This window comes from Sceloporus undulatus, chromosome 6 (genome assembly GCF_019175285.1).
Source record: "Sceloporus undulatus isolate JIND9_A2432 ecotype Alabama chromosome 6, SceUnd_v1.1, whole genome shotgun sequence".
NCBI lineage: Eukaryota > Metazoa > Chordata > Lepidosauria > Squamata > Phrynosomatidae > Sceloporus > Sceloporus undulatus.
The window spans coordinates 114,912,966-114,940,922 of NC_056527.1; the positions used below are offsets into that span (position 1 = coordinate 114,912,966).

Here is a 27,957-nt window from a genome sequence, read left to right on the forward strand (position 1 = left end):
CAGAGGATGGATAGAAGGTAGAAGCCAATGCCGAGGGCAAGAACAGAGGGAAGACAGAAGGATGGAGAAGGTGGGTGGGGGAAAGAGAAGGGGTGGCATATGCCAGCCTGATACCCGGAGCGATTCTGCATGGGGGAGGGGCGATGACAGCTGGCACAGAGCAAGCCGCCCGCCCTGCCACCCTCCCTTCCCTCTGCGGCATTCACTTCACTCGCCAGCTCTAATGCCAACCGGGCGGGGGATGGGGTGGGGTGGGGTGGGGAGAAAGGCAAGAGTTTGAGATGCCAGGTTGGTGCACGATTACAGCAAAGTGGCGGACGGGAGGGGGGCAAGGAAGGGAAGGAGATAGCAGCTGGCAAGGCTGTGTGCCCACGGGGAGGCGAAGGCACTAGAGGGCCAGTGCAACTGTTTGGCATCAGAGAGGAAGCTGGTGCTGCGCGTGCATTTTCGAGTGCTGGCACGGTGCCCCCCGGCCCATCCACATTGTTTGGCACCAGCCGGTATTGGGAGGCATGGAAAGGGAATGACAAAAAGAGAGAAACAGAAAGACAGAAAGGAAGATGAGAGATGTGTCGGTGTGCTTTGATGACAGCGGGCATCTGAGACGGGACCTGGGCAGAGCTTGCGGGCGCTTGGGATGAGACAGGGAATGACCAAAGAATGGGCTTTGGAGAGAGAAGAGGATATGTTGATGATTCGCACTGGGAAAGACGGGAAGTGGGCAAGGAAGTTGGGTAAAATCCTCTACATGGGGATTGCCGTGGTTGGAAGAGGGTAGCTGCTTGACTGAGCCGCCAAGATGTGGATATGGGCACCTTGACCCATTGTGCATTAAACGTCTCCTCTTTTCTCACACCCACTCCTGCTCCTGTCGCTTTTCAAACTGGCACACCTGTGCCCATCTCAAGTTGGCACCGAGTCAAAGCTGGTTGGGGCTGGCATCACCCGCACTGGCACGTGAACAGAGTTGCTGATCTTGGCACTGCGGCAAACAGTGGGAAGAAGAGGAGAATGATAAGTTGCTGCCATTACAGCTGCCTGGGTACAGCCTTGTAGTAGCAGCGGATCTATTGGTGGGCGTGGAAGAACGCGGGCATAGAAAACTGGTAGATTAAGTGGCATTTGGTTTGGTGGGCTTGGGATCTTTGATCTATCAATGTATCTACTGTCCATCGTCTATCTATCTATCATCTCTCTCTCTCTGTCTCTCTCTCTCTCTCCTTCAGTGGCACCTACGTGACCATGAGAAATATTGAATTGTGGATGTCTGCGAGTCAAGACCAGAAGATAGAAGGATCTGGAATCTTCCATCGGTCTCCTTTGTGAACGTTTGAGGTTAGATTCAAATTTTCTTCTCCTAGACTTGCAGGAATTGCAATTGTGGGTTCTCCAATAGCAATTTGGGAGTGGGAAGTGATATGAGAAATGTGTGTATTGGGAATATCAAGAGATGGATGGGTGTGGTAGATGCCCCAGGCTAAAAGAAGACGTTGTGCTGATTGGAAGAGTGGGAGGCTTCCAGGAACCAGCTCTCTGAGGCTACTAGCCAAGGTGGGGTTTTGTCCCTTGTGGCTATTGGATAGTAGAGAGATTAATTCTACTTTCATGTGCACTTTTCATGTTCTTTAGAAACAATGGCTAGACATTGGCTGGAGGAATTCAAAGTTCAAGGGGCAGCTTGAATTTTCATTTTCAATTATTGATGTTGGGTTGTTATTTGTTTTGTTTTTTCATTTTCCTCCCACCCTTCCTTTATTTATTTTTTTAAGATTCTGGATTTTTTGAGGATACTTTCATTTAATTTTCTCCTTCTGCCTTCCTTCGCTAGTGTGGCAAGGTAACTGGAAGATCAGGTTTTTAGTTGCCTTCTTTGTTGACACCGTGACGATAGAGATTAACATGAGGACTGTGTTCAAAAACAGAACATTCACAACTTGTTTGGCTTCACCAATTTTTGTCTCTGAAGTGTTTGTGTTCATTTTAAGTACTTTCATGAAATTTGCTGGTTTATTTTGTGTTTTTTGAAAAAAAGGTTGGTTTGTACTTTTGGGGCACCTTGCAGCACCAATGTTATGCCTCTTGATTTAGAAGTAAGTCCCATTGAGTTCAAAGAGCCTTACTCCCAGGAAAGTGAGTACAGTATAAGATTGCAGACATATTAAGGAGGGGGGAAAATACGCTCATTAAAAGCCTTTTGATGAAGACAATGGTTTGTGCCATTTGCACTAATTATTTAATGAGCACGACAGTCTTAAATCCCTTTAAAATAGACTAGAAGCCTACAATCAAAGAATTACCTAGTTAATTCAAATAAAAATGTGCCAATGGCATATCAGCTTCTTATTGGTCTTTATGCTCTTTCCCCTTAAATACAGTTCCTTCTTCTTTTACAATTTTTTCACGGCTCTTCTGCCATACGCCCACATTTCTTTTTTTCTTTCCTTCTGTCCGTTTCACAACCTTCCTTTCTCTTGGTCTCCTGACATTTTCACTTCCTTATCTTCTAGAATCTCTTCTTAGTCCTCAGGTTGTGCTTTAAAGCTCCTGTCTCAAAGGGCTACATCCCAAATAACCTGAGAGTTACTCCATCCCTAACACAAAAACCATCCTGCAAATATTCCAGCAGCTTTATTCCCCAAGAACCTGGAATTCTTGGGAACATTCCCTGTCATCACCAAGGCTTAGCCAACCCAGTGCATTGCCTTTCACCTCCACTTGCACAATGCAATATAGATGGGTTTTTAAGTAGGTTTAACTATGGGCCCTTCCTGGCAAGAAATTCATTTGAAATATGTTGCCAGAATCAAGAGACACACGTAGCTGGCTTAGAACAAAGACAGCTCTGATTAAAATCTGATTAAAGCCCTACATTTTAATCTATGATTAATAAATTACTTGATTAATCATCTCTATCAAGACTTCAGTCCTAATAAACTGTAACAGATCATTTTCATCAAGGAGAATTATTTTCAGTCCCAAAAGCTTTACAGCAAGAGCTGCTGTAACAGACAGGTAGGGATCCTGAGTCTGCACAGATTTTCTGTGTTGTCAGATTTTCTGTCAAATTCCTTTCAGGATTTCAGTTTCCTTGCATCGTTGTTGCTCACTTTGCTAGAGAGTCTCTTTGTAAGTACAAAATTCCCTTCCTCCATTCTTTGTATAGAGAGGTTGGAAATTCATGTTATAACACATTTTGCAAGTGCAAAACGTGACCCACAGACCCCATGACCTAAATGTGTGATTACACCAGCATTTATCTGAGAACTATAGGGCTAAATTTAAAGTCACCTTCTTCGGTGTGTTTTCATCAGCTCTTGAGCAACTTGAAATTGTTGGTTTTCATCCATGACATCCTTAATAATTTCCTTTGATCTGTCCAATCCTTTAGGATGGACAGAACACCTTTTTCAGGCTACAGTTTTTCAAGTCCCTGCATTCCAGAACAGGGCAGAGCTAAGAGAAGGAAATAGGATAAAAATGCAAACTGGGTGGGTCAGATTCTTATTAATTTGGACATGTGCAATTCTCAGTGCTTTGGACATTCGCCAACCAACTCAGCACACAAAAACTAGCTCAGTTTCATGCATGCCTTTTCAAATGTAAGATCCTGTGGAACGGTTGTCAGACATGCAAAGCACAGTTCAGTTTTACTTGATGATATAATCCCCTAAACATGTTTAGAATTAAAGAGCAATTTTTTTAAAAGCTGGAATACCTTTTAATCCTATCACTATTTAGAGATAGAGGCAAGGTTTTGCTGCTCTTTCTTCAGTGCTAAGCAGGGAAATCTCAGCTCTTACGGCTTACTTACTTACTACTTATAGCAACTCAGAGTTAAGAAGCTGGGTTACACAGTTCTGGAGGGAAAGAGTTGCCCAGTTGTGAACTCCTATAGGCTTGAGGCTAACCATCTCTGCTGTAAGACCATCCCTTGGTGTCCATGAAATGTCATAGACACCCAACATGCATCACCTGCCTACAGAGAAGAGAGTCTTTCAGAACATTCTCCCCCCAAAGATGCAGAACATAGGATCATAGAGTTGGAAGAGACCTCAAGGACCATGTAGTCCAACCCCATTCAGCCATGCATCAAAGCACTCCCAACAAATGACCATCTAGCCCTTGTTTAAAGACCTCCAAAGAAGGAGGCTCTGCCACCCTCAGAGACAGTGTATTCCACTGTCAAACTACTCAGGATGTTCTTCCTAATGTTTAGATAGAATCTCTTTTCCTGTTGTTTTATTCCATTGATCTGTGTCCTATTCTCTGGAGCAGCAGGAAACAAGCTTGCTCCATTCTCAATATGACATCCCTTCAAATATGTAAACATGGTTATCATGTCACCTTTCATCCTTCTCTTCTCCAGGGTAAACATACTGAGCTCCCTGAGGCATTCCTCATAAGGCTTAGTTTTTAGATCTTTCACCATTTGGTCACCTTCCTTTGGACATACTCCAGATTGTCAACATCCTTCTTGTGCCCAGAACCAGACACAGGATTCCAGGTGAGGTCTGTCACCAAAGCTGAATAAAGTGGCACTATTACTTCCCTCAGTCTAGACACTATCTGCCTATTGATGCAGCCTAGGCTCGCATTGACTTTTATAGCTGTCACATCACATTGCTGTTATAGGTGTCAAAAAAGGCTATTTTTTTAATGCAACAAAGCATTAGGTAATATTTGCTTCTGATTGCTCAGTTGTTTTTGTAGTTTTTTCAGCCTCTTGTTTGCTTTTAGCATGCGTGGTATTTGTGGTATTTATGTTGGCATGGTTATTATTTTTCATAGTTTTATACATCTACCCTGGATTCCATTTGAATAAAGGCTAATTAAGAAATATTTTTAATAACTGGAACAAATTCAGAAATGTTTTTTGGTAGATGAGTCACAAAATGCAGAGCTAGGAAGCAAGCGCTGTTTAGCTCAAGGGGCAGCTTCCTGTCTAATGCTTCTGCTCAGGATTTCAGCCTTGCAGATTGAGGAAAGTCTGAGCATGATTGCCTTGCAAGAGTGTTTTAAAGACTTTGATCCTGCGTCGACATAACCCGAACCATGTTTTTCCTCCTTAATTGCTGAGTGACAGCTTTCTTGTCCTGGAATGGTATGTGGAGTCTGACATCTGCAATATTTAGCTGTGACACATTCAGTTGATTTTGAAAATCTCCATTTTGAGAATGGGCTGCAAGCACTCAATGGGACTGTGGCCACATCTGGCCTCATATTTGAACTTTTCTACTCCTTTCCCCCATCTCCTAGTTTTGTACTACCTAGGCTGATGAAGGGTTCTGGATAACTTGGAAGCTTGAAAACTTTAGTGGCATTTTGTTTGCACTTAAAAATGTATTGTGCAACTGGATTTTTAAACAATATTTCTCACTTCACAGAGCATTATTGCTTGCTTGCTCCCCTTCCACAAAGAAGTAGTACGCCTATATCCACCAAAACATGGTTTGGGAAGTAACAAGGGTTGTTTGCATGCATTTTCATTGATAATATCCTATGTACAAGGTAGGGCTAACCTAAGCAATATTTTGAAGCATATTAGAAACCATAACTGTGGGTGTCTGAGTGTTTAAGGCCACAAACCAGACTCAACATTAACCATGAAAGTATTGTATCTACTCAGAGTCTTTGTTGTTTGGGCTGGCATTTGATCGCTATGATGATGCATTGTATTAATTTTCTTTAAAGAAAGCATGGCTGCCTGATGCACGCTTCATGCATATCTTTATTCTTCAATTGATATTTCTCTGTAGTTGTAGATGCATAGGGCTGAGCCGTTGTTTTCATTGTATTTTTGTTTCTTCTACTTTGTTTCTGAGCCATAATGTACAAACAAATCTTCTCATGTTGTCCATCTCAACTTCAGGGACTGCTTTCCCTATTAAGCTGAGACATAGTTTTATATTTCTTCTTTTATGTCAGGACTGGGGAACATCTGGTCCTGCAGATTTGGTTCAGCCCCAGCACCCATCATCCTTCACCACTGGCTGTGTTGGCTGAGGCTGATGGGAGATGCAGGTGAATAATATCTGGAGGATCAGATTTTTTCCCCCCAGTTCTTGTCTATCTATTTCTTCCTCTGTGAAGATCAGAGCTATACTGTGGCCAGCTTTCACAAGCAAAAACACACTCTGCATTGGTGTTAGGCCAATGCTACTGCTCAATTACACAAGTAATTTTAACAACTTGGTTTAGGGAATAACTATTCAAGGCTATTTAATGGACATAGTTAATCACAAAAGTCCACAAGCCGGGTGGGGAAGTAGTTTCAGCAGCTTCACAAGATAACTTTCCACAGAATTCTTAAGTAAACCAGGGCTGGCTATGTTCCAGAGGACTGTACTGCCACATTTGTGGCTTCTATATAACTTTGGAGGGCCACATCACAGCCTTTTCAATAACCAGAAGCAACAACATGTCACTTCCAGTTGTCTTTGGCTCATTTGAGATGGGGTTTTGTTTTGTTTTGTTTGGGGGATGAGAAGCCTCCCAAAACAGTAGACAGCCCCACAAAGTGTCTTTCAAAACATATTGAAATCCTTTTCTTTCTGCACTGAACATTTGGCATGTGTCTGCCAGGCCTACACTGCCCTCCCCAAGGCATGCTTATGGCACATGGACTACACAGTTCTCACTGCTGGAGAAAATTCTGTGAATTGGTCAGGTTTTGAAATAGCTTAGATGCATAGAGCAGAATATCTTAGATGGTGTATGCAATATTCTGCAATGTCTTCTAGTGTGCTATGTTCGAGGCAGAAAATCAGCAGGACCAACATCATCTTAATTGTGTGTGTATATCACACACACACACACACACACACACACACAAGTCTATGTATGGATTTGTTAGTATGGGACTGGAGAAGTTTTAATGAGTCAACCATTAACTATATGTGTGTGTCTCACCCTTACACACACACACACACACACATCTGTGGATTTGCTATCGTGGAACTGAAGAAGTTTTAATGAGTCAACCATTAAGTGGCAAATTATTTTTGCTAATCAACATTGGTAATGATTTTGCAATACCCACGTAATGTGAAATGCTTTGCGAGAAGAAACTTTGCCAGGACCCTGAAAGAAATTAGTTCACCTTTTTTTGGCGTTTGCATGCATGAAGAGTTCTGTAGAACTTGTCAGTACAGAGCAGGTATGCTTTTATTCATTTTTTGTTGGCAATGGAGAAGTAAAAGATTAATATGCTGTTGTTGAGAATTGGAGTTTGGTTTGAGCCAGAAGGCACTACTGGGTTGCCCTAGAAGTGATTTTCTATGATGGTGGAGTGAAAATTCAGGATTGGGCTTCAGCCCTGGGACCATGCTGAGCAAAAAGGTAGTGCAAACGCCATCAGGTATGTTGAGAAGTCCAGAAATTATGTGCGACAGAATCCATTTTGGGATTGTGGGCTACAGGGAAGGTATTGCTTGTTTTGAATGTATTTGCATCTTTTTAAAAAAAAAAGTCCAAGAGAGGGTTATACAGTTCTTAGGCTTGCCAGAACTCAAGACCTTGGCCCAAGTCTCCAGTTTTTATGGGTCATCTCCAAGTGGGAAACAAGGGTGCAAGTTCTCCTGGGGGAGGGGCATGCACAGCTCCAGGAAAGGGCTGTGTACAAATCTCCAAATCTCCTAGGTTACTACAGTTTTCAGAGTTTCATTGATTTCTTATGCAGCTTGCAGACTCTCCAGGGGTCTCTGTATTTCCACAGTTTGCTTCCTCCATCCCTCCCAGTTATCATAGTGCAAGGGCTGACTCTCCATTCTGCTCTGCCTACCTTTGGCTACAAGCAAGTAAGCTAGATTTTGAGTTGACTTTGACAACCCTATGAATGAGAGACCTCCAAGTCACCCTATTCTCAACCGCCCTGCTCAGCTCCTGCACATTCATGCCATGGCTTGTTTGATTGAGTCTATCCATTTGGAATACAGTCTTCCTTTTTTCCTATTGCCCTCCACTTTACCAAGCATTATAGTCTTTTGTAGCGAGTCCTTTCTTTTCGTGATATGGCCAAAATAGAACAGCTTCAGTTTAGTCATAATTACATCCAGGGAGAGTTTGGGGCTGAACTGATCTAGTACCCATCCCTTGGTCCTTTTAGCAGTCCAAGATATTCTCAGAACTCTTCTCCAGCTCATCTCAGATGCGTTTTCTTCCTATCAGCTTTCTTCACTATCCAGTTTTCACAACCATACATAGAAACAGGAAATACGATGGCATGGACAATCCTAATTTTAGTATTTAATGATGTATCTTTATGCTTCAGGATCTTATCTAGTTCTTTCATAGCTGCCCTTCCAAGTCCCAGCCTTCTTCTGATTCCTTCTGTGCTCTGATTGATGACTGTGAGCCCAAGTATGGAAATCGTGGAACTATTTCAATCTCTTCATCATTTACTTTAGAATTATGTAGATTTTCTGTGGTCATAATTTTTGTTTTCTTTATGTTCAACTGTAAATCTAACTAGATTAAATGTTCCTTATCTAGTCTCCCTAAGTAAGGCCCTGGACAGGTGGGCCTATAGCGCGCCCTCGTCACATGCTAGGGGTTGGCCGAGGGCGCACCACTCATACATGCCTCACCCCAGCACGTGACGAGGGCGTCAAAATGGTGGCGCCCTGTACACACGGGCACCGCCATTTTGACATGACGGACGCTTAGCATCCGCACATCACACCCCCTTGTGACGTCACGAGTGCACCATTGGCGCACTGTGGTATTACAAGGGAGCCGCAGAAAGAACCCGCTTTTTGCTGTGCGAGGAAGCTGCACGGTTTGTCCGCTGTGGCTTCCTCGCATGGCAAAACAAGGTGCCGGCAGACTGCCCTTTTTGGGCAGTTTGTACCCTGCCTAAGTGAGTAGAAATAATCCCCTGGTTCCATCTTGATTTGGGAATAGCCGGATCTTTAACTAAGATTTCTGCCTTCATTTTCAAAGAGGAAATTAAGTTCTTTCTCTGTGTGTTTAATTTACAAGCTGTTGGTACTTAATGCATATCACTTAATGACATCACATGGAGCTGTTTTGGCCTGGAAACCTTTGCCTGGACTGGTCCTGAATTGGAGAGGGTTAGGCTACCTTGCCAGTTATAGCAGTTTGATACCAGTAACTGCCATGGCTCTATCCTATTGAATCCTGACATTTGTTGTTGGGTTTTGTTTTTTTTAAAGTACTGGAGCTGTCTAGCAGATATGTATTTCAGCAAACTACAAATTCCAGGATACTATAGGATGGAGTCATTATAGTTAAATTGACTGGTATGGAATTGATATAACAACGTAGTGCTGACATGGCCTTAGTCTTTTGTGACGGTGAAGGGAAGTTGCTCTTGGTTTTTGTACATTGGAACATTGTAAACATGGAATCTGAAATGTAAGAGTCCAGGGGTCCTTTCATACTGAACAATTAAACTCATCCCTCCACATTTGCAGCTTTGATTATTCATGGATTTTATTAATATGTTCTCTCTAGGAATATCTAAGTCCTCCAACACAACTCTATGGTCAACTGTAACCAAAAGTTTCAATGAAGAACCTAGAGATTCCTAAAGGTAACCCTCTCTTAGGCATTTGTAGCTTCTCCAGCACAATTCTATGTCTGGAAGATGTTGACCACAGAGTTGCACTAGAGGACCAAGAGATTCCTAGAAAGGTAGGTAAAAAAGGAAAAACATAGTGTTTTTGTTATTTGTGGTTTTACCACATTCACGGAGGTCCTGTGCCCCTAACCCCAGTGAATGTGGAGGGATGAATGTATAATGCTTTAGAATCATAGAGCTGGAATAGACCCCCAAGGACCATCCAGTCCAACCCCATTCTGCATGCAGGAAGACAAAACCAAAGCAATCCTAACAGATGGCCATCCAGCCTCTATTTAAAAATCTCCAAAGAAGGAGACTCCATCACTCACTAAGGCAGCGTGCTCCACTGTTGAACAACACTTACCATTTTGGTGGAATCTCTTTCCCTGTGTCTTGAATCCATTGCTCCATGTCTCAGTCTATGGAGCGGCAACCTCAATATGACATCCTTTCAAATATTGAAACATGGCTATCATGTCACCTCTTAACCTCCTCTTCCCCAAGCTAAACTTCCCCAGCTCCCTAACCCGCCTCTCATAGGAGTTGATAGTTTCCAGACCTTTCACCATTTTGGTGGCCCTCATTTGGACACCCTCCAGCTTCTCAACATCCTTCTTGAATTGTGTTGCCAAAAACTGGACACAATATGATTCCACTGCAACTGTCATGGCTACATCCGCATCCTAAGGTGTGTAATTTGGTGAAGCACTAGCATCCTCTGGATGAGAATATCTCTCCCAAAATGGCATATCCCAGGCTTCCATACGATGTTGCCCTGACAGTTAAAGTGGAATCATAGCACTATAATTGTGTTGTCCGAAAGGGGCCCAGGAAGGACTATACCATGCTTTTGAACAGTTAGAATAAGCTTGATGTCTTTATTTCCCTTGAAAAGAAGACACCTATGGTACTGCCCATCTCCCCATGGCATCTCTCACTTATGGAATAGGGCAGGCAGGGAACAAGCAACATGATGCTTGGCAGATGTTACTCTGACCTGTGCAGCTCTTTCTTTTTAAATCATACCCAAATATTGGGGCAAAAATATCCCCTCTTTTGTTTCCCGAGCCTTCAGCCGCCGCTATTTCCTCCCTAGTCATGAAGACTAATACGCACACACACACACACACACATATATTCTTGTGTTCATTATGCACCTCAAGCAATGCTTCCACATTGCTGTTGCCTAGTTAACCATCCTACACCATTTGTTTTTCATGTTTAGATGTGCTTGGCTGTGTGCATATTTGTATTCATCACTGTTGGATGAAGTAAACATTTTATTCGTACAGGCTGAGTCTCCCTTATCCGAAATGCTTGGGACAAGAAGTGTTTTCGATTTTGGATTATTATTATTTTTTTGCATTTTGCAAATCTCTTCCAACTCTACAATTCTATGATTCTATATAAGGTGATATCTCAGAGATGGGACCCAAGCCAAAACCTGAAATTCATTCGTTTCATATACATCTTATAAACATAGCCTAAAAATAATTTTATACTGTACATAATATTTTTTAATAATTGTGTGCATGAAGCAAACTTTGTGTAGACTGTACCATCAGGAAGCAAAGGTGTCACTATTTCCGTCATCCATGTGGACAATTTTGGATTTGGGAATATGTTGGATTTTGGAATATTTTGGATAAGGGAGACTCAGCCTGTATGTATGTGAGAGGGAAAGGCAGGCATTTTGTGAGGGTCTGCAAACATAGATAGCAGTGAATAGACAGAAGGGTAGGCCTGTGGTGTCTCTGAATGTCACACACAAACCAAAGGACAGTTAGGAGCTGTGTCCTGTTGCTAGGATGGCAGTACACAAGCAAGGAGTTCTGTACAAATTGGAATTATGGAGTACAAATTGGAAAGATATTGGATGCCACAAGCGACTTTGAATCACTCTAGTGTGGCAAAGTGAAAGCTGGCTCTTGCTGAATATATCAACCAAGGCTGATAGATACCTTGAGACTCTTTTAATCTCTCAAAGTAAATGGTGATCCATGGTGGCATTACTTCAGGGCACCTGGCTGTAGGGACAGGAAGCAACTGGTCTGCCATGTTTTCCAATGAGGCCTTTCTGTGATTTACAGTGGACCCTTGTTATACGCTGGGGTTTGGTTCCAAGATCCCCCGTGGATAACAAAATCCGTGGATGCTCAAGTCCCATTAAATATAATGACACAGCAAAATGGTGTTCCTTATAAAAAATGGAAAATTAAAATTTCAAAAATATTTGAAATTTATACTTTTTTTGAACATTTTCAAACCGTGGATGCTTGAATCCGTGTATAAAAATCTGTGTATCAAAAGGGCTGACTGTATTAGTCAAATCTATACCCCTCTTCCTTAAAGAGTTGGGAGTAAAAAAATATATTTTCACAATTCTGTAAAGTAGATTAGGCTGAGAGACTGCTTTGCCCATGACTAAAGATGAATTATACCCAGTTCACTTGCCATTCTAGGGTCAGTAATTCTGTCAACAACAGCGCCGTGGCATTTTGTTGGGTATAGATGAGCCGGGCATGTGTTTCATGTCCTGCAGGACACAAGGCAGTGAGTTGGACTCTGTATGAAGAATCCAATGCCACAAAGTTGTGTGATCTTGGTCTAACTTTGAGAACTCAAGTGGGCCTTGTCCTTGTGTGTCTTCAAATCATTTCCAATTTATGGTGACCCAATCATGGGGTTTTCTTGGCATGATTTTTTCAAAGGGAAGGCCTTTGCCTGCCTCTAAAGCTGAGAGATGTGCCGAAGTGGGTTTCCATAGCTGAGTGGGGTTTTGAACCCTCATACGCTGGCTCCCCAAATAGGCCTTGCATGTACAAAATTTCTCAAAGCCCTACGAAATGGTGCCCATTTCTGTGGCAACAGAAACCAGGACCAGTTCCACATTTTCCTAGCTAGAGGTACCATGGACAAATAGAGGAGAAATTATTCCCTTTACGTCTTTCAAGATTTTTGAGGTTGCAAAGGGCAGGAAAAAAATGGGAGAGATGGTGGAAGGAATGAGAATTCCTTTTGTCAGTGGAAGCAAATGGTAGAAAGTGGAGATGGTTGATGGATTCAGGAGACACAATGGCCCTAACGAAGGAGTGTGGGTAAAAGATGCACTTCAGTATGTCCTCCAGAGCAAATAAGTGCATTTGCACTGTGTAACTCTTGGAAGAAAGCCCTACTGAGAGCTTGGAAAAGCTACATTTAGAAAGTACTTCATTCCTCATTCTAATTATTCCTTGCCATTACTTCTTATAATGCTCAAAAAGTAACTAGTTGCATTGCTCATTGCACTTTTTTTTTTTTTTTTTTTTTGGGTGGGGTTTGAGGGAACAATTGAGAATCGCTAAGATGGTGGTTCCCAACCTACGTTCTTACGTTCTTCAGCTCCATAATTCCTGACTGTTGACCAACTTGGCTGGGGCTTCTGGGAGCTGAAGTCCAAAACAAATGGAGGACCAGAGACTGGGAACCACAGTACAAAGAGAATGGCATTAAATTTGAAAAAAATGCTGTACAAAAGTGTCTTAAAAAGGCACTTTAAATGTACCTTTAAAAAAAACAATGGGAAGATGGTACTTGTTGCACCAGCCACATAACTTCATCCCCATTTGTTACATTACTTTGTGAAATTCCTTACCAAGAAAACTAATGTTACTTCAAAACTCTGGCCTGATAGAGGTCAGTCTATGATTTGTATATTATAGCTTTGTGAATATTGTGAGCTCTTTCTTCTTTGTACAGAGGTGCATGCCTACCATGGCAGGGTGGGCCTGTCTTGGCCTAAATTAATTCTCATCACTGAGGAAAGAAAAGCCAGATAGGATTTAAGCTTGCTGGTGGATCACCATTTCCCTGTGTATATACCAGGGCTTTAAGTTAAGTGGAATTGACTTTTCTGATATAGCAGGATCAAACCTATCGTGTATGGAAAAACAAGCATGCCAAGTGGAGGGGAATGGATATTGCCAACAGAGTGTGTTTCTATGTTATGCCCAGGTGAAATGGGTAGGTAGGATATGAGTCAGTTGCATTTGAACATACATCATGTGGCATTACTGTTTAGGAAGTGCTACATAGGCTATTCCTATTCCTATGGCTGTTTAGGAAGGGCTACATAGGCCTTTCCTATAGTTTCATGACCATCCACTTATGACACATAATCAAAGATGCTCCTTAGGGGCTAGAAACTAGCTTCTGATTGATTTCAGCCATCGGGCATCATGCCCTCTCCTAGATGTACAGCATCTTCTTTCTATTTATCATACTACAATTTTATAGAATTTGGGAATGGACACTTAAAAGCCAGATAACAGAGGAAGCCAATGTGGCATAGTGGTTTGAGTGTTGGACTATTTACTCTGGAGACCAGCGTTCGATTCACTGCTTGGCCATGAAATCCACTGGGTGGCCTTAGGCAAGTCCCATAGTCTCAGGGGAAGGCAATGGCAAGCCTCCTCTGAACAAATCTTGCCAAGAAAACCCCATGATGGGTTTACCTTAGGGTCGCCATAAGCTGGAAACGACGACACACAACAAAGCAGAAGGACAGGCAACAAGCCTATCTTGTGCAAGAGACCATAAACCCTATTCACATTTATTTAAATAACTATCCTGCTTTGCTTCCACTAGGTAACTGCACTATGACATAGCATAATATCTAAATCAAGTTATGTCATACTCGTTTTAGCCCCATCGCCTTTTTGGATGTGTATTTTTTTTGTTTGTTACCTTTTCCATTCCAAAATCTGACTTGCGAGTTTGTAAATGGTATCTTTTTCTTTCCATGAACATTATTTGGATTTGTACATATGATTTGCATCTTGGGATCCCCCCCCCCCCCCCCGGTATTTGGGAAAGCAGAAATAATCTGATTAGGCTTTGTCTTAATGGAAATTGACAATTGGTGATTTGATTCATTCACAAGCTTGTCTTGAGTTTTTTAGCTGCAAAGCTTAGTCTTTTGAGTTGGCTTGCTATGAATTGCCAGTTCCATCAATTTTTGTCTCTCCATTCATTTAGATTGCAAGAAATTGCTATCTTGGGCATACATATGATTCAGAATACAGTGGTACCCCGGGTTACGAATTTAATTCGTTCCGCGGCGCCGTTCGTAACCCGAAAGATTTCGCAACCCGAAAAAGCCATAGCCGCTAGCGCTGAAAGCCGCGATTTCGTGCGAAAAAGCGCCGAAAAGCACCAAAAATTTTTTCGTAAGCCGGAAAAAAAACCGTAACCCGGAACAGTTTTTTCCTATCTAATTTTTTCGTATCCCGGAAATTTCGTAACGCGGTCATTTCGTATCCCGGGGTACCACTGTACAAAGAAAACAAGACTAAGGGTGAATCAAGAATAGGGCAAGGGCTAATGGAAGACCAACTGTCAGCTCCTACCAAAAGCACATTTGGATCTTTTTTTTTTCCAGATCATCTCTTTAATATAATTTTTATTTCTTTTTATTTTTTTATCGTTCCCCATCCCCCCCTTTAAATACACAACAGAAAGACATTTCCCCCTCCCCTTTTTGGGGTGTAGAGTTGTGGGGAGAAGGGGGTTCTGAGGAAAACAGGGTGGTCCAGAGGGTGAGCCGCTGTAAAAACCCATCCCTCTTTAACACCCCATGTGTAGTTTGTTTGGTTATTTATGTGGGGCTTTTTTCTTCTTCTCTGTATCCCCTCCTTTACCCCACAGGTTTCCACTTTCATCAACTTGTTAAAATTCACGTCCATCTTGGTTGTTTTGGGGGGGGTGTAAAAACACTTAGCAGGAAGGAATGAAAAGAACAGGAAAAGGAACCCCAAAAGAACTGACACAAAGAGGGCTGGGAAATGGAAAGGGTTAACTTTTTTCTTCATCATCATCATCATCATCATCATATGTCTTTTTTTTCTTTTTTTCTAAAAAAAATTACTTCCAGTTTGCTTTTTATTATTCCTTTTTTGTTGGTGGGTATTCTCTCTCTCACTGTTGGTTTTCATTTTTTGGTTATTGTATAGAAGTTTTTTTTAAGAGCTTTGGATTCATAAAGAGGGTTTTTTGTGTGTTTTTTTTCTTTTTTTCTTTTTTGCAAGGACGTCGGCACACAGCGCATGTAAGGGGGCTCTGTGTGTGAGACGGGAGGAGCCTTCTGGTTTTCGTGGTTTCTTTTTCTTTATTTCTTTTTAAAGCCATCGGAGTAGGTTTTGTGTCGTTTCCCGCGCAGAGACGGAAGTCACGTCTATCAGGAGGAAAAAGACAGCGAGGTTGTTGGTTTTATTTGGTTCCCCGGTGCAGGTAAAGACCCAACTGGGGAGGAGGAGGAGAGAGAGAAAATAAAAATGGTGGGAGAGAAGAAAGCGGCGCCTCTTTCTTTCCCTGTTTGGTTGCTGTTCAAGTCGTTCAAATCCATCAACAGTTCGGGAATCTGTCCATCCATCCTCGATGGTCATTTTTTTATACACAATGGGCAGCGCATGCTCTGGGAGGGGTGCAGGGTGGGGGGGACAGTTTCTCATCTTTGCCCCCCTCCCCCCTTAAGTTTTGTCTCCTTGGGTTAACAATTTTCATTCTGTCCATTCTTTTTGTTTGCTTTGCTTTTTTTGGCCTTTTTCAGTCTGTAACACAGTAAAAGGGTGGAAGGTGAGTGTGAGAGAGGGAGCTCTAACAGGTGAGTGTGTGTGTGTAAGAAAGAGAGAGAGAGGAGACTTGGGTACACAATGGGTGTCAAGAGTGTGCCAGCAGCTGTCACAAGAGGAGAGGCAAGGAAAGGTTTTAGCACATATGTGGCAAGAGGAGGGCTTTGGGCCACATGTGGCAAAGTTAGAGGGAGATATGCCAAGTGGAAGGATATAATGTTGGAGCATTTCCATTGACTGGAGGAGAGACTTGGCATACAAAAGCCTGGGGGAAAAGTGTGCTCACTCACACAGGCGAGAAGCCCTTTGTCTAGGGAGCATGAACTTAAAATGGCAGGGGTTATCTTGAGATGCTTTTGACAGAAATGTTGAAGAGATCTCTGGAGATGCATGGTGGGAGAGGACAATGGCAGTCTTGAAGACAGGTGTGGAAAAACAGGCAACTCTCGCATGAGGTACGTGTGCATGCCATAGGAGATGGAAGACTCTGGAATACACAGGTAAGTGAGAGGGAATAGATGGGAGCTGGCATCCATGTTGGATTGGGCAGCTATGGCTGTCCAGATAGGATCCAGGTATTGGGAGGCAGGTTAGTTGGAGAGGTAGGGAATCAGCCTCAAGTGACACATGGGACATGTGTAGGAGATGTAGAGCAGTTGTACTGGCAATGCTTTGTGAGTGGAAATGTGGGCAGCAGAAAGGTCAAGGATTGGCAAAGGTGAAGGAAAGAAACAATTTCTATGTTTTATACCAGGAGTGGAAATAATGCAGCTTTCTTGGAGTCGTTGGTTGTGCAAGTGCCGGCAGCCCTGACCAGCACAGCTAGTTGTGAGGAGTGCTGGCAACTTCACTTAAGCAGCTTCTGGTGAGCAGCATGATTCCCACCCTTGAGCCATAGGAAGCCCCATTTCCTTCATCTAAACCAATCCTATAGCATGGAGGGGACAAGGCAGTTCTGAATGGATATACTGCATTCCTATTCACCTCAGGACATGTGGTCTTCCCTCAAAATGGACTGCACAAGATGGGCACTATCTGGGGCAAAAATAGAGGAGGTCTGAGGTTGGTGTGAGTGGTTGAGGATCAGCTTGAGTAGGTGGCAGGCCTCTCTCTCTCACACTTACTGGTCACTCTTCCTTGCTGGCAGTAAGAAAGGGGTGAGGTTGAGTTGGGCTTTGCGTGAGGGTTATTGGGTATGGGCAGAGGGGAGGCACCCAAGTGGGTGTCCATCCCTCCACTGGCTGGTTCATTAGTCATTCTCTCTCAATGGTGGCAGTGTAGCATCCGTCTCTATAAAGCTAGTAGTGTCGTAGAGGTAGCGTTACTTTTTGGGTTGGAGTCCGAGTGAGGTAATTTGGATTCCTCTTTGGCAAACACCGATGCGGTTGCTGCGTTGGATCCGGCCTTGCGCCGGTGAGCGCTGGAGCGCAGGTGGGCCCCCAGTGCCTCACGCCCACTCACAAGCACCTCGCAGGCCAGGCAGTGGTAGGTGCACACAGGCACACGCAGCGGAGGCGGGGCGGCAGGGGGCTGGCGCCCAAAGTAGCAGAAAGCGGCCTGGTGGGCTGCAGCTGCCCCTTCGCTCTCAAAGGCTGCCTTGCACTGGCGGCAAAGGTATTGGTGAGTCACATCAACCGTAGAGATGCCAGGGGCCTCCGACACCTCAACCGGTGGCTCAGGCGTGGGTGTTGGGAGCAGGGGACTGGGCAGCAGCCCCATAAGTGTCTGAGGTATGACAGGGTTCATGGGAAAGAGCCCCTTCTTCATGCCATAAAGCTGCTGGAAGTAAGCCCCAGGCAGCTGGGCTCCAAACAGTGAGGGGGCAGTCGCTGTTGCTGCCGGCAAAGGGAAGGGCAGGAACTGGCCACCCAAAAGAGCCGGCACTGTGGCCTTTAACGTCTTGAGGTTCTTCAGTGTGGCAGTTGAGGACAAGGAGGGTTCCTGGGCTGAATTTGGAGTGGGGTCTGCCTGGCTGTCGCTCAGGGTGGTCTCTGGAGCAGGAGCAGGTTCTGTTGAGGGACCATGCTGGGACGGTTCTGGAGTGAGGTGCTGAGGTAAGGGTGGGCCTGGCTGGGTGGAGGCCAAAGGGGTGCTCAGAACGCCAGAGGAAGAAGAAGGGCCTGTTCAAATGAGAGAGAAAAGAAGTGTGAAATTGTTGTCCTCTTGATTCCATTTACTTTCACTCAATCATCTCCACCTCCAACCATACCACTTCCATCCCTTCTTTCTGGTAAAGGTCTAAGGACAGCTTCATAAGTTTACAGATAAATTACCTACTCCCCACAATCAAGTACCTGCATCTGTCAGCTACACAAAGAGTTGACTTATTTTTCTGGCAAAGGGTTCCATCTGCAGCCCTTGGTCAGCTGGTGCAGACAGAGGTGGCTATTTCAAACCTAAAAGTGTCCCCTGCTGAACTGACCACAACAGAATTTTTAGGGATGGGAAGGACAGAGGGCATGGTCTAATGAGAAGGTGAAGACAAGATGGAAAGGAAGAAAGTTGGCGGAACTTCCAAAGGGGAATTGCCATTTGGAATAAAAAGGATACAAGCATATGGCCTGTGCCTGAAAGCTTCCACTGAAAATGGCAGACTGGGTGAAATGTCTGAAGCGGTTGAGATATCGCATGGAGGAATGGTGACACCTCCACTAGGAAGCTCCTATAGGAGAGGACCAAGTCTTGGGTTCCTAGCCTTGGATGTAACATACCTTACCTTTTTTTACCGCTCACTCACCTGGCACAAAGGATGCCATGCTCCCAAGGGAAGATGGCACGGTAGCAGGAGGCATAGAGGTACCCAGCCTAGTTGGAGATGGTGTCCCTTTGTCTGGCACAAGCTCATAGCACTTGCTCTCACTCTTGAGCTGGGCCTTGATAGCCTCTTTGAGTCGAGCTAGATGGCCCCTAGAGAAGAGGTGTCCACGGCAAGACACATAAAAATCATACTTGACTTCACAGTAGGGGCACTCAGACTGAGCCTGGGCATTGAGGGGGCCTTCATCACCACCGCTGGTACCACCAGTGGATGCCTTAGCCTTTTTCTCTTTAGCCCTGGCATTCTGAAACCAGACCTGAATTACCCGCTTGGGCAACCCTATCTCCTCGCCTAACACTTCACACTCCTGCATGGTGGGAGTTCGGTAGGCCTCATAGCAAGCCTTCATGATCTTAAGCTGGAGGCTGGACATTTGTGTGCGATACCGCCGTTGGCCCAAAGAGTCTTGCATGCCTCCAGATCCACCATCCATTGCTCGACTCCGCCGGCTGCCAGAGAAATCCAGATCAGTCAATGAAGATGAAGATGAGGATGAATCACTTAGCTCCCCTCCTGACAGGCTCCGGTCTTCATTCTCCTTGGGCATCTCTTCTTCAACTGTTTCTTCTTGTGTTTGCAGATCAGCAGAGACCTCTGGCTTAGCTGGTAGTGGGTGCAAGCTCATTGCAGGGAGACTGGAGGTGAAGGAAGCACCATAAAGGATAGGTGGGTCTCGTGGTGAAGGACTGAATTTTGGGAAAGCAGTGGGGAGTCCTGGTGAGGGCTTACTGTTTGGGTTTGTGGTGCTGGTGTTACACCGAAACTGGCCCTTCCTCTCACGGGCTCTTGTATTCTGGAACCACACTTGGACTACCCTCTTTTTGAGCCCAACCTCCTCAGAGATACAATCAAGCATCTTTCGGGTGGGATTGGAATCCTGCATGTACCAGCGGTACAGAATCTCCAACTGCTCTGGCAAAATAGTAGTGCGCAGGCGCTTGTCCCGCGGGGGCTCACCATCCCCACCTGCCACACTGGCACACTCACTCCCAGTGGGCGATAGACTCCCATCCTCATGCTTCCGCTTCTGTGCTCGGGATGAATCCGGATAGGCAGTACGTTCGCCATATACTAAGGGTGCCAAATCTAGGGAGGGTTGGGGAGCAGTAGTGGCCAGTGGAGTTGCTGTTGCTGGCATATGACTGACACAGTGGATACTGAGGAGATCGGCGCTTGAAAATTTAGCTGTGCACTGATCACAGGCATGGTTGCTTGAAATGTCTGGTGGGTCTGCTGGAACTGGTTGTTCCTCTACGGCTTTTTCTTCAGTACTATCCATCTTAGTTTCTCCCTCTGTCCCTGAAGGCTCCTGTTGCTGCTGCTCTTCTTCTTCCTCCTCCTGTTCCTCATCCTCAGGGGATTCATTTTCTTCCTCTGCCCCATCTCCATCTCCCTCCTCAGGCTGGTCATTGTAGCATTTTTTGAGGTGGCGCACCAGTTCAAAGATGCAGCGGAAAGATACCCGGCATTTCTTGCAGGAGGGCTGTGTGTTAGCATTTCCACTGCCCATTCCAGCTTCACCACCTCCACACTTTCGGGCCTTCTGGCGGGCATTTTGGAACCAAACCACAATGACTCGGTTTGGCAACCCCAAGAGTGCTGACAGCCGCTCAACTTCTCCATCTTTGGGGTAAGCACTGGACTCAAAGAAGGATTGTAAAGCCTGAGACTGAAACTCTGTGAATTTGGTACGGGAGAAGCGCCGGGTTGTTGGGAAACTCCCGCGAAGAGGATCAAGTACTCCAGAGGCACTGCCACCTTCCTCATCTTCCCCTCGAAACCACAGGGATTTTAAGCACTCAGGAGACACGCGGGGGGGTTCACTTTCTGGTGGTGGCACCACCACAGGCATGGGTTGCATTAAAAAAGGAGGACAGAGGGAGGGAATCTCCAGGGGCAAGGAAGCTGGTGTAACGGTGACTGTGGTGGTCTCCATAGAAGTGGTGGTAGTGGTGGTGGTGGTTGTAGTGGCAGCAGACATAGCAGTGGTAGTAGTTTCAATGGGGAGTGTTGGTGGCATGGGTGGATACATGCTGTCATAGCTCTTCCGGAACTGTGCAGCGTAGCGATTGAGTGCCTCAAAAGGCAGGAACCGCCGGTGCACATGCTCCTCATGTGTTTTTAGGATCAGCATGTTGGAGAACTGTTTCCCACAGGCACCACACTGCAGCTTACCCACCGGAGGTCGTGGGGCAATGGTTGGAGCAGCTGCCACAGGCTGCTTGCCCTCATTGTACTGGATCACAAGCTCAAAGCCAAAGTTCTCCAGAAGGGCTTTGGCTGCCGTTCGTGATGCCTCATTTCCCGGTTGACTCCCCTCAGCTTCCTCCACTTCAGCCTCTTCTGTTGGTTCTGGTTTAGAGTTGTTGACAGGTGGTGGTGCTTGCTCCTCCTTGGCTGGCATAGATGGCAGCAGCACAGGTGGGGTGGTTGGGAGTGTCAGTGCTGGGGTTGCTAAAGCCAACTTGGGGGCCACCTTCAGATCATGTAAATAAAAGGGTAGTAGAAGTTGCTGCTGCTGCTGCTGCAGTTTTAAGAGGGACTCTGGTACCAATGGAAAAGGTGGAAGAAGCGGGGGTGTAAATATGGGTGTGGGGAAGCGTGGTAGTTCTGCTGTGGATGGTGCCAAAAATGGAAGCGCTGGCATCTGCACACAGTTGGGGGCCTCGATTTCCAGCGGTGTCTCACTTGGGTGTTCTGATTCAGTGGGTGGCAGCTCCACTTTGCCAGCAGCTTCCATCTTGGCTACACGGGAACGGGTCTGGTGCAGAACTGAGCGCATGTGGATCTCCAAAGTAGAACTCTGGTTGTACGAGACCCGGCAAGTGGTACATTTGTAGGGCTTGTCTGAAGATGGCTGGAGAGCTCCGGAGGTTCCTGACTCACCCCGGGATGGTGCTGAAGGATCGGCTGAGGCCTTCTTCATCTTGTGTAGGTGGGAGACAGAGTTGTAGTGCACCAAGAGAATGTTCTTCTGAGTGAAGGATTCCTTACATACCGTACATTTATATGGACGGGCAGGGTCTAAAAACTTATCTAAGGCAAAATTGGTTGCCTTGCGGTAGGAAAGGGGATGCCGGGGATCTTGGTTGGGAGGGGTAAGCAGTGAGACATCAGGAGTATCAGATGGAACCTGTGATGGTGGCAGCTGCTCCTCAGATGTAGCATTTGATCGAGAAGGATCTTCATCTTCAGACTCTGGAGGAGCAACTGGAGGAGGAGGTGGTGGTGGTGGTGGAGGCGGCGGAGGAGGAGGTGGTGGTGGTGGTGGTGAAGAGACAGGAGGTGGCTTTTCTGGAGGGTCTGCAGAAAGAGTAGGGGAGGCAGGAGGAGGAGGAGATCCAGGACAAAGCATGGAAGCTGGAGGAGTTTTCTCACCCATAGTTAGTGCTGATGAAGGGAAAGGAGAAAAAGAGAGAGAGAAGATTGTTAGACACACACCTACAAAGTTTGTGTTGGATATTCATCTTGGTCTCCTGGAAGGGGAAAAAAACAATGAGGATGTGAGTGACACCTTAAAAATTAAGTTTTGTGGATTGTAGATCATGTCAGATGGGTTTCAGCCCACAAAAACTTATGCCAAATTAAAATGTTAATCTTTCAGACAGCAGTTTTTGCTGTTGTTTTTACACAATAATTTGTGTGCCCCAGCTTAAGTTGGCTTATCTTTCCTGCACCAAGATGGACTGTCCATTGGTGCCCATGAACATACATGCAGATGAATCTCCACAATGGACCTCTAGTTGTGTAATAACTTGAGGTGGTAGATTTGAAGGAGGTGTCTAATAATAATAGGTGCAAATCCCTAATGGCACCTCAAGTGATTCAAGGGGCATACATTTTCTGGTGCAATTTTTAAACTTTTTTAAACTGGAAGAAAATTCAGTATCAGCCCCTTTAAATGAAGACATGCACAATTATAGTTGGTTGTACAGCAAACTGTGGTGTTAAGCATTATGATGATAATTAATGTTTATTGCTATTCAAGACATTCATTCATCACTCGTGATCCACCAGGGTCCCTCAGGCAATGCACAAGCATAACCTTGGCCTTAATTCCTTTCAAAGTGTGTGCTATTTAGAACGGCTACATGTTTGGTGAATTTCTGACAGTGTCCTACCAAAGCAATTTGTTCTATTATTACACTTAGCCTCTAATGTTGACTGGTGACTGGTGTTTATTGTGGATCTTCTACAGATTGGTTATAGCATCCTAGGAATCTTGAGTTTTCATTTTCAAAATAGCAAACAGAGCTTCTAACCTTTATCACTCCTAAGGATGGAGACCTGAGAAGGCGCTCCACTAAGATCCCAACGGAACCTATTGTTCATTCTTCCCCCAGCTGCATTTTCTGCTACCTAGGGAGAAACTGGGTACCAAGCTAGCTGCCCTGACCTCAACTGACAGTCAATAGGGCACAGCAAAGCCCTCTCAATTAAAAGATAGAACACTGCTTACCAACAAGGGGGCTCTTGGGTTCATTTCCAGACCCTTGCTCTGAGCTGGGTGTCCCGCCTGGCTTTGGTGGGTCAGGAGAGAGGCTGAGACCAGGAATAACTTTGGTGGTAAAGGTCATTTCCACAGTGGTGGCCTATAGTGCAATGAGAAGGAAGAGACAAAGCAGAATTAGAGAAGAAACCTACCTGCCCCTACGTATAGAACTTATAACTGATTATTTCTATAGCACTTAAGATACAAAATGCTGTTGTAACCATTTAATGGATGGGAGAACAGCAACTGAAACACATCAGTGTGGCCAGAAGCATTGTCCTGCACCAAAATCAAAACTCATAGAATCAAAATGACACCATATGAAATATTTAAACATGGCTACCATGTCACCCTTAACCTTCTCTTCTCCAGGCTAAACATACCCAGCTCCCTAAGCCACTCTTCACAGGGCTTGGTGGTTTCCAGACTTTTCACCATTTTAGCTGTCCTCCTCTGGACATTATCCAGTTTGTCAGTATCCTTCCTGAATTGTGGTGCCCAGAACTGGACATTATTCCAGATGAGGTCTGGCCAAAACAGAACAGAGTGGTACTATTACTTCCTTCGATCTAGACATTATACTGCTATTGATGCAGCCTAGGATCCTAACTCACACAATTCTATCCTGGTGTTCTGTTTTACTTTCCATTCAGTGCTGACATTGTTTCTCACTATTCTCTTCCATTCTGTCCCTTTTGTCTGCCAGCAGCCTCTTTAGCTGTAGCAGGACAACCAAAGATTCAACAGGTCAAGTTTCCTCCATTGTTCCATGAAAGGAAGGGCTTCACTTCTTAAATTAACTGCCTGCTCTGAAAAGTGGTAAAGAAGAGCAAAGGAACCTATGCCCCCCCAAAGTGACTTTGGACTACAGCCCCCATTGCCCCCATTGGCAGGAGCTGAAGAGCATTCAAGTCCAACCCCATCTGGAGAGTCATCAGTTCCCCCAAATTAATGTAATGAACACAGGATCCAAAAGGAAAGCAATTCCATTCAGTCCCATCCATCTTACTTTCCTCTGTCATTAAAGAGGTGAAAAATCACCAAACAAACTCACTCACCACTAGCAATAGCTTCTCCACACATTCAGGCACCACGTTGTGAATGTGGCTGAGGTGAAAGTGGAGGTTGGTGCGGCCCACCAGCTGCTCCTGGCACAGCGGGCAGCGGAACTTGGGCTGCACGGCATGCTGGGAGATGGCATGAGCCCGCACAGCTTCTGTGGTCTGGTCAACATAGTTGCAGTATGGACAGCAGAACACCTGGTTTATAGGAGAGGGGTAAGAGATGGTGTGAGAAAAGAAAAGATTAGTTCCAGTAGGACCAACCATCTTGCTTCCTGGCCCTAAAAGCAGTGACTAGCGTATCTATCTTTACTTTACTTTAATCTATCTTTACTGATCATCCCAACTGCAAGAATCATGAAGAAGGCAAAGGAGTCAGAGCAGGATACAACTAGTGAGACAGTGAGGAAGCAGACCATGGGACATTAATTTTAAAAGGTAGCACATTAGTGTTGGCTATTACTTCTTAAAAGTTCTCAATGACACACTGTTCGCATGTTACTAACTCTTTTATCAGCTGCTCTGAGTCCCAGTTCTGAGAGAAGAGCAGGATACTACTACTACTACTACTACTAATAATAATAATAATAATTTCATTTTGCATTTTCAATTTATTGATATTTGACCCCCCCCCCCCCCAAAATCCTTTAAAATGACCTAAAATAGCCTATTAATATTAACAGTTCTAGCTGTTATGTCCTTGTTATATCAACCCAAGGTTGCATGTTACAGGTAAAGTCACTGCCTGTAATGCGTTACAGTTGCTCCTCCCCCAATTGAGGCTTTAACTTTTGCAGCTTTGATTAATATGTTCTCTCTAGGAATCTCTAGGTCTTCCATTACAACTCTATGGTCATCATCTGCCAGAGATCATGCTGGAGGACCTAGAGATTCCTAGAGAGGCGTTCTCTCAGGTAAAACAATTATTAGTGGGGTTTTTTATTTATGGCTTTTGCAGCAGATGTACTTCCAAAGTCTTTGGAGGAGAACAGAAAAAAGATTGAAAAGGTAGAAATGGCAAAGAGAAAGAAGTAAAGCTGGCACGTATAAGAACTTGGCTTCTCCCTGCCTGCCTTTCTTCGGGTTCCCTTGCTCCTCACCAATTTGCTTTTCATTATTAGCTTTTCCTCTTGTTTATAAACAAAAAACCATGCCAAGCGGCCAAGACAAAGTCAATGGTTTAGATATCTTTTAATGGAATGATTCCCAAACTTTGATCACCCAAATGTTTTGGACTTCAGCTCCCAGAAGCCTGACAGTTGGCCAAGCTGGCAGGGGCTTCTGGGAGGTGAAGTCCAAAACACCTGGAAGAGCAAAGTTTGGGAACCACTGTTTCAATGGAATGATCAGAGAAGTTTCATCTTGGAACTGACTGGGTTCCTATAATGTCATCTTCTGCACTTTTCAGTCACATGGTCAAGAATAAAGGCTTGAAACTAGCAATAAGAAGCCATTGGGGAGTGTTATTTGTTTTTTTGCCTCAATCACTAGATGTGAGCCAGGCTGAATCTTGCGTGTCCACTGGACATAATAGCAACTGGAAGGATTATTCTAATAATGTATGCCAACTTTTACGATTTTGAAAGCATCCAGCCCTTCTGCTCAAGTTGATGGAAGAAACACACAGGGAGGTGTGTGTGTGTGTGTGTGTGTGAAGCTTGAAGTGGACATGCGGAGAGACAAAGAATCTTGAGGCTTAAACCCATTTGAATACAGTTTTCAATGGGAGTGGTAAAATGCCAGCAGATTGGCAATCTGGTGTGTTTAATGTATTGCAACTTCCTACATTCACAGCTGGCCATGCCCAATCTGTGACCTGCTTTTGCCACCTCCTTGCCCAAGACAAAGACCCATCTCTTCTGTTTTAATCCAGCAGTGTTTAGACTGTGATTGATGCAAAAATCTATCTATTGCTTTGGAATTTTTAAGGCCACCTCATTTGAAATGTGGGGAGAGAGTGGGCGCATGGCAGTGTTTGTCCGATGGTAGCTTTCAAGCAGAGGAAAACAGTGCCCCAGAGTCATGCAGGCAATCGTTATATGACGGCCCCCTAACTCTTTAACTTCTATGCAGTTCCTCCACCCAGACCATGCCATTAAGCCCCACTCACTGTAGTGTCGCCCACACCTCCGGCTTTTGTTTCAGCTTCATCAGAACCTGCAAAAAGAGAACGGGGGTGGGAAGAGAAAGGAAAGATGCAGTGCAGCTTCTACAGACAACAACTAGGTATCTCTACTTGGAGGGATGTTGGGGAGAGGACCCTGAGGATGGCTATGGAACCCCCAGGCTTGCAGATATGATGAGAGAGGAGCTGTTTAGCAGGTGGATGGAGAGGACAACTCTAGACATGGCAAAGGAGGCTATGTGTGTGAAGCTGTTATCCAGGCACACTGGCCCTGGTCCAGTTCACAGGGCCCCATTCTTGGAAATCAATAGCATGCCAATGCCCAGTGTGACCAACCTTGCAAGAACTGAGGGCAAAGCCCCCTCTCCACAAGTCTAATGTTCCTTCTGCAGATCTCAGAGGCATTGTTGTGAATGACTGTTTCTTTATCCATGCAGCACAGTATGTCTCCACTATAGGGAAGGGGAAAAAACATCCCACAGGCTGCATGGGAAGGAGTCTTACCTAGGTTGGGCCATGGGGTTGTTGTGGTGTGCCATGCAATGGAACCATGTACATGGGAAGGAGTACCATTGCAAGATGAAATGCAGGAGGGGAAAAGCAACTCACCAGACGTCCGGATTTTATTCTGCGATTCTTTTTCAGGGGATGAGACTTCTGATGTAGTTTCCTTCCCTGGAAAGGAGGGAGCCAAAAAGGACACATGAAAATGGAAGAGACGGGTTACTAGCCCTTGATCACTCCCAGCCTCTGAAATCAAACAATTTCTACCCCCCCCCAAAAAAAAAAAAAACAACAACTGCAGATGGATTTATATTTCTCTCTTCTCTTTTGTATAGGGTTCTTTTGAAGGCTGGCAGCTGAAAAGTTCAGAAAAATCGAAAGGAAGAAGGGGGGAATAGAGGGAATTCCGGTGCCAACGTTGTGAAAGTCGGAATGACGCATGATCCAGGACTTTATCCTCGTCAGAGACTAATTAAACTCTCAACCCAAGTGGGATCGTTAATATCGAACGGGCTTGCCTCCCCGCCCGATAGTAGCAACCTCACTGCCATTGGCAACTCAATTAACACTATTCAATACACCCGCCAAGACGCTAAGACCTCCATTTCTCACTACCCAGGGTGCCCCCCCACTACTACTACTGTAGTTCTAAATACCCCAAAGCTCTTCTTACAAGCACCCCCCAATCCTTCTCCACAGAACACCCCCCCCCACCCACACACACACACACACATCCCTCACATTTCTACTATGGCCCAACCAAATT

The 27,957-nt window shown here is 44.9% G+C and overlaps 1 protein-coding gene and 1 long non-coding RNA gene across 6 annotated transcripts in view; one reads left to right on the top strand and one right to left on the bottom strand.

Moving 5' to 3' along the window:
• Window positions 1-300: 300 nt before the first annotated feature.
• LOC121935453 lies at window positions 301-27,680 on the top strand. The gene is made up of 3 exons (XR_006104797.1): window positions 301-1,106; window positions 1,227-1,335; window positions 27,527-27,680. It is a non-coding gene; the product is annotated as an uncharacterized LOC121935453 (long non-coding RNA).
• Window positions 14,989-27,957, bottom strand: part of ZFHX2 (zinc finger homeobox 2) — a 38,776-nt gene continuing 25,807 nt past the window's right edge. For all 5 annotated transcript variants that reach the window (XM_042476996.1, XM_042476999.1, XM_042476998.1 and 2 more), the window contains 6 exons: window positions 27,297-27,362; window positions 26,673-26,719; window positions 24,560-24,760; window positions 23,469-23,601; window positions 18,929-22,399; window positions 14,989-18,311 (listed from right to left, as the gene is read on the bottom strand). In XM_042476996.1, the coding sequence (XP_042332930.1) occupies window positions 17,482-18,311; window positions 18,929-22,399; window positions 23,469-23,601; window positions 24,560-24,760; window positions 26,673-26,719; window positions 27,297-27,362 (4,748 nt within the window). In that variant the 3' untranslated portion in view covers window positions 14,989-17,481. The remainder of the gene's footprint in view (window positions 18,312-18,928; window positions 22,400-23,468; window positions 23,602-24,559; window positions 24,761-26,672; window positions 26,720-27,296; window positions 27,363-27,957) is intronic.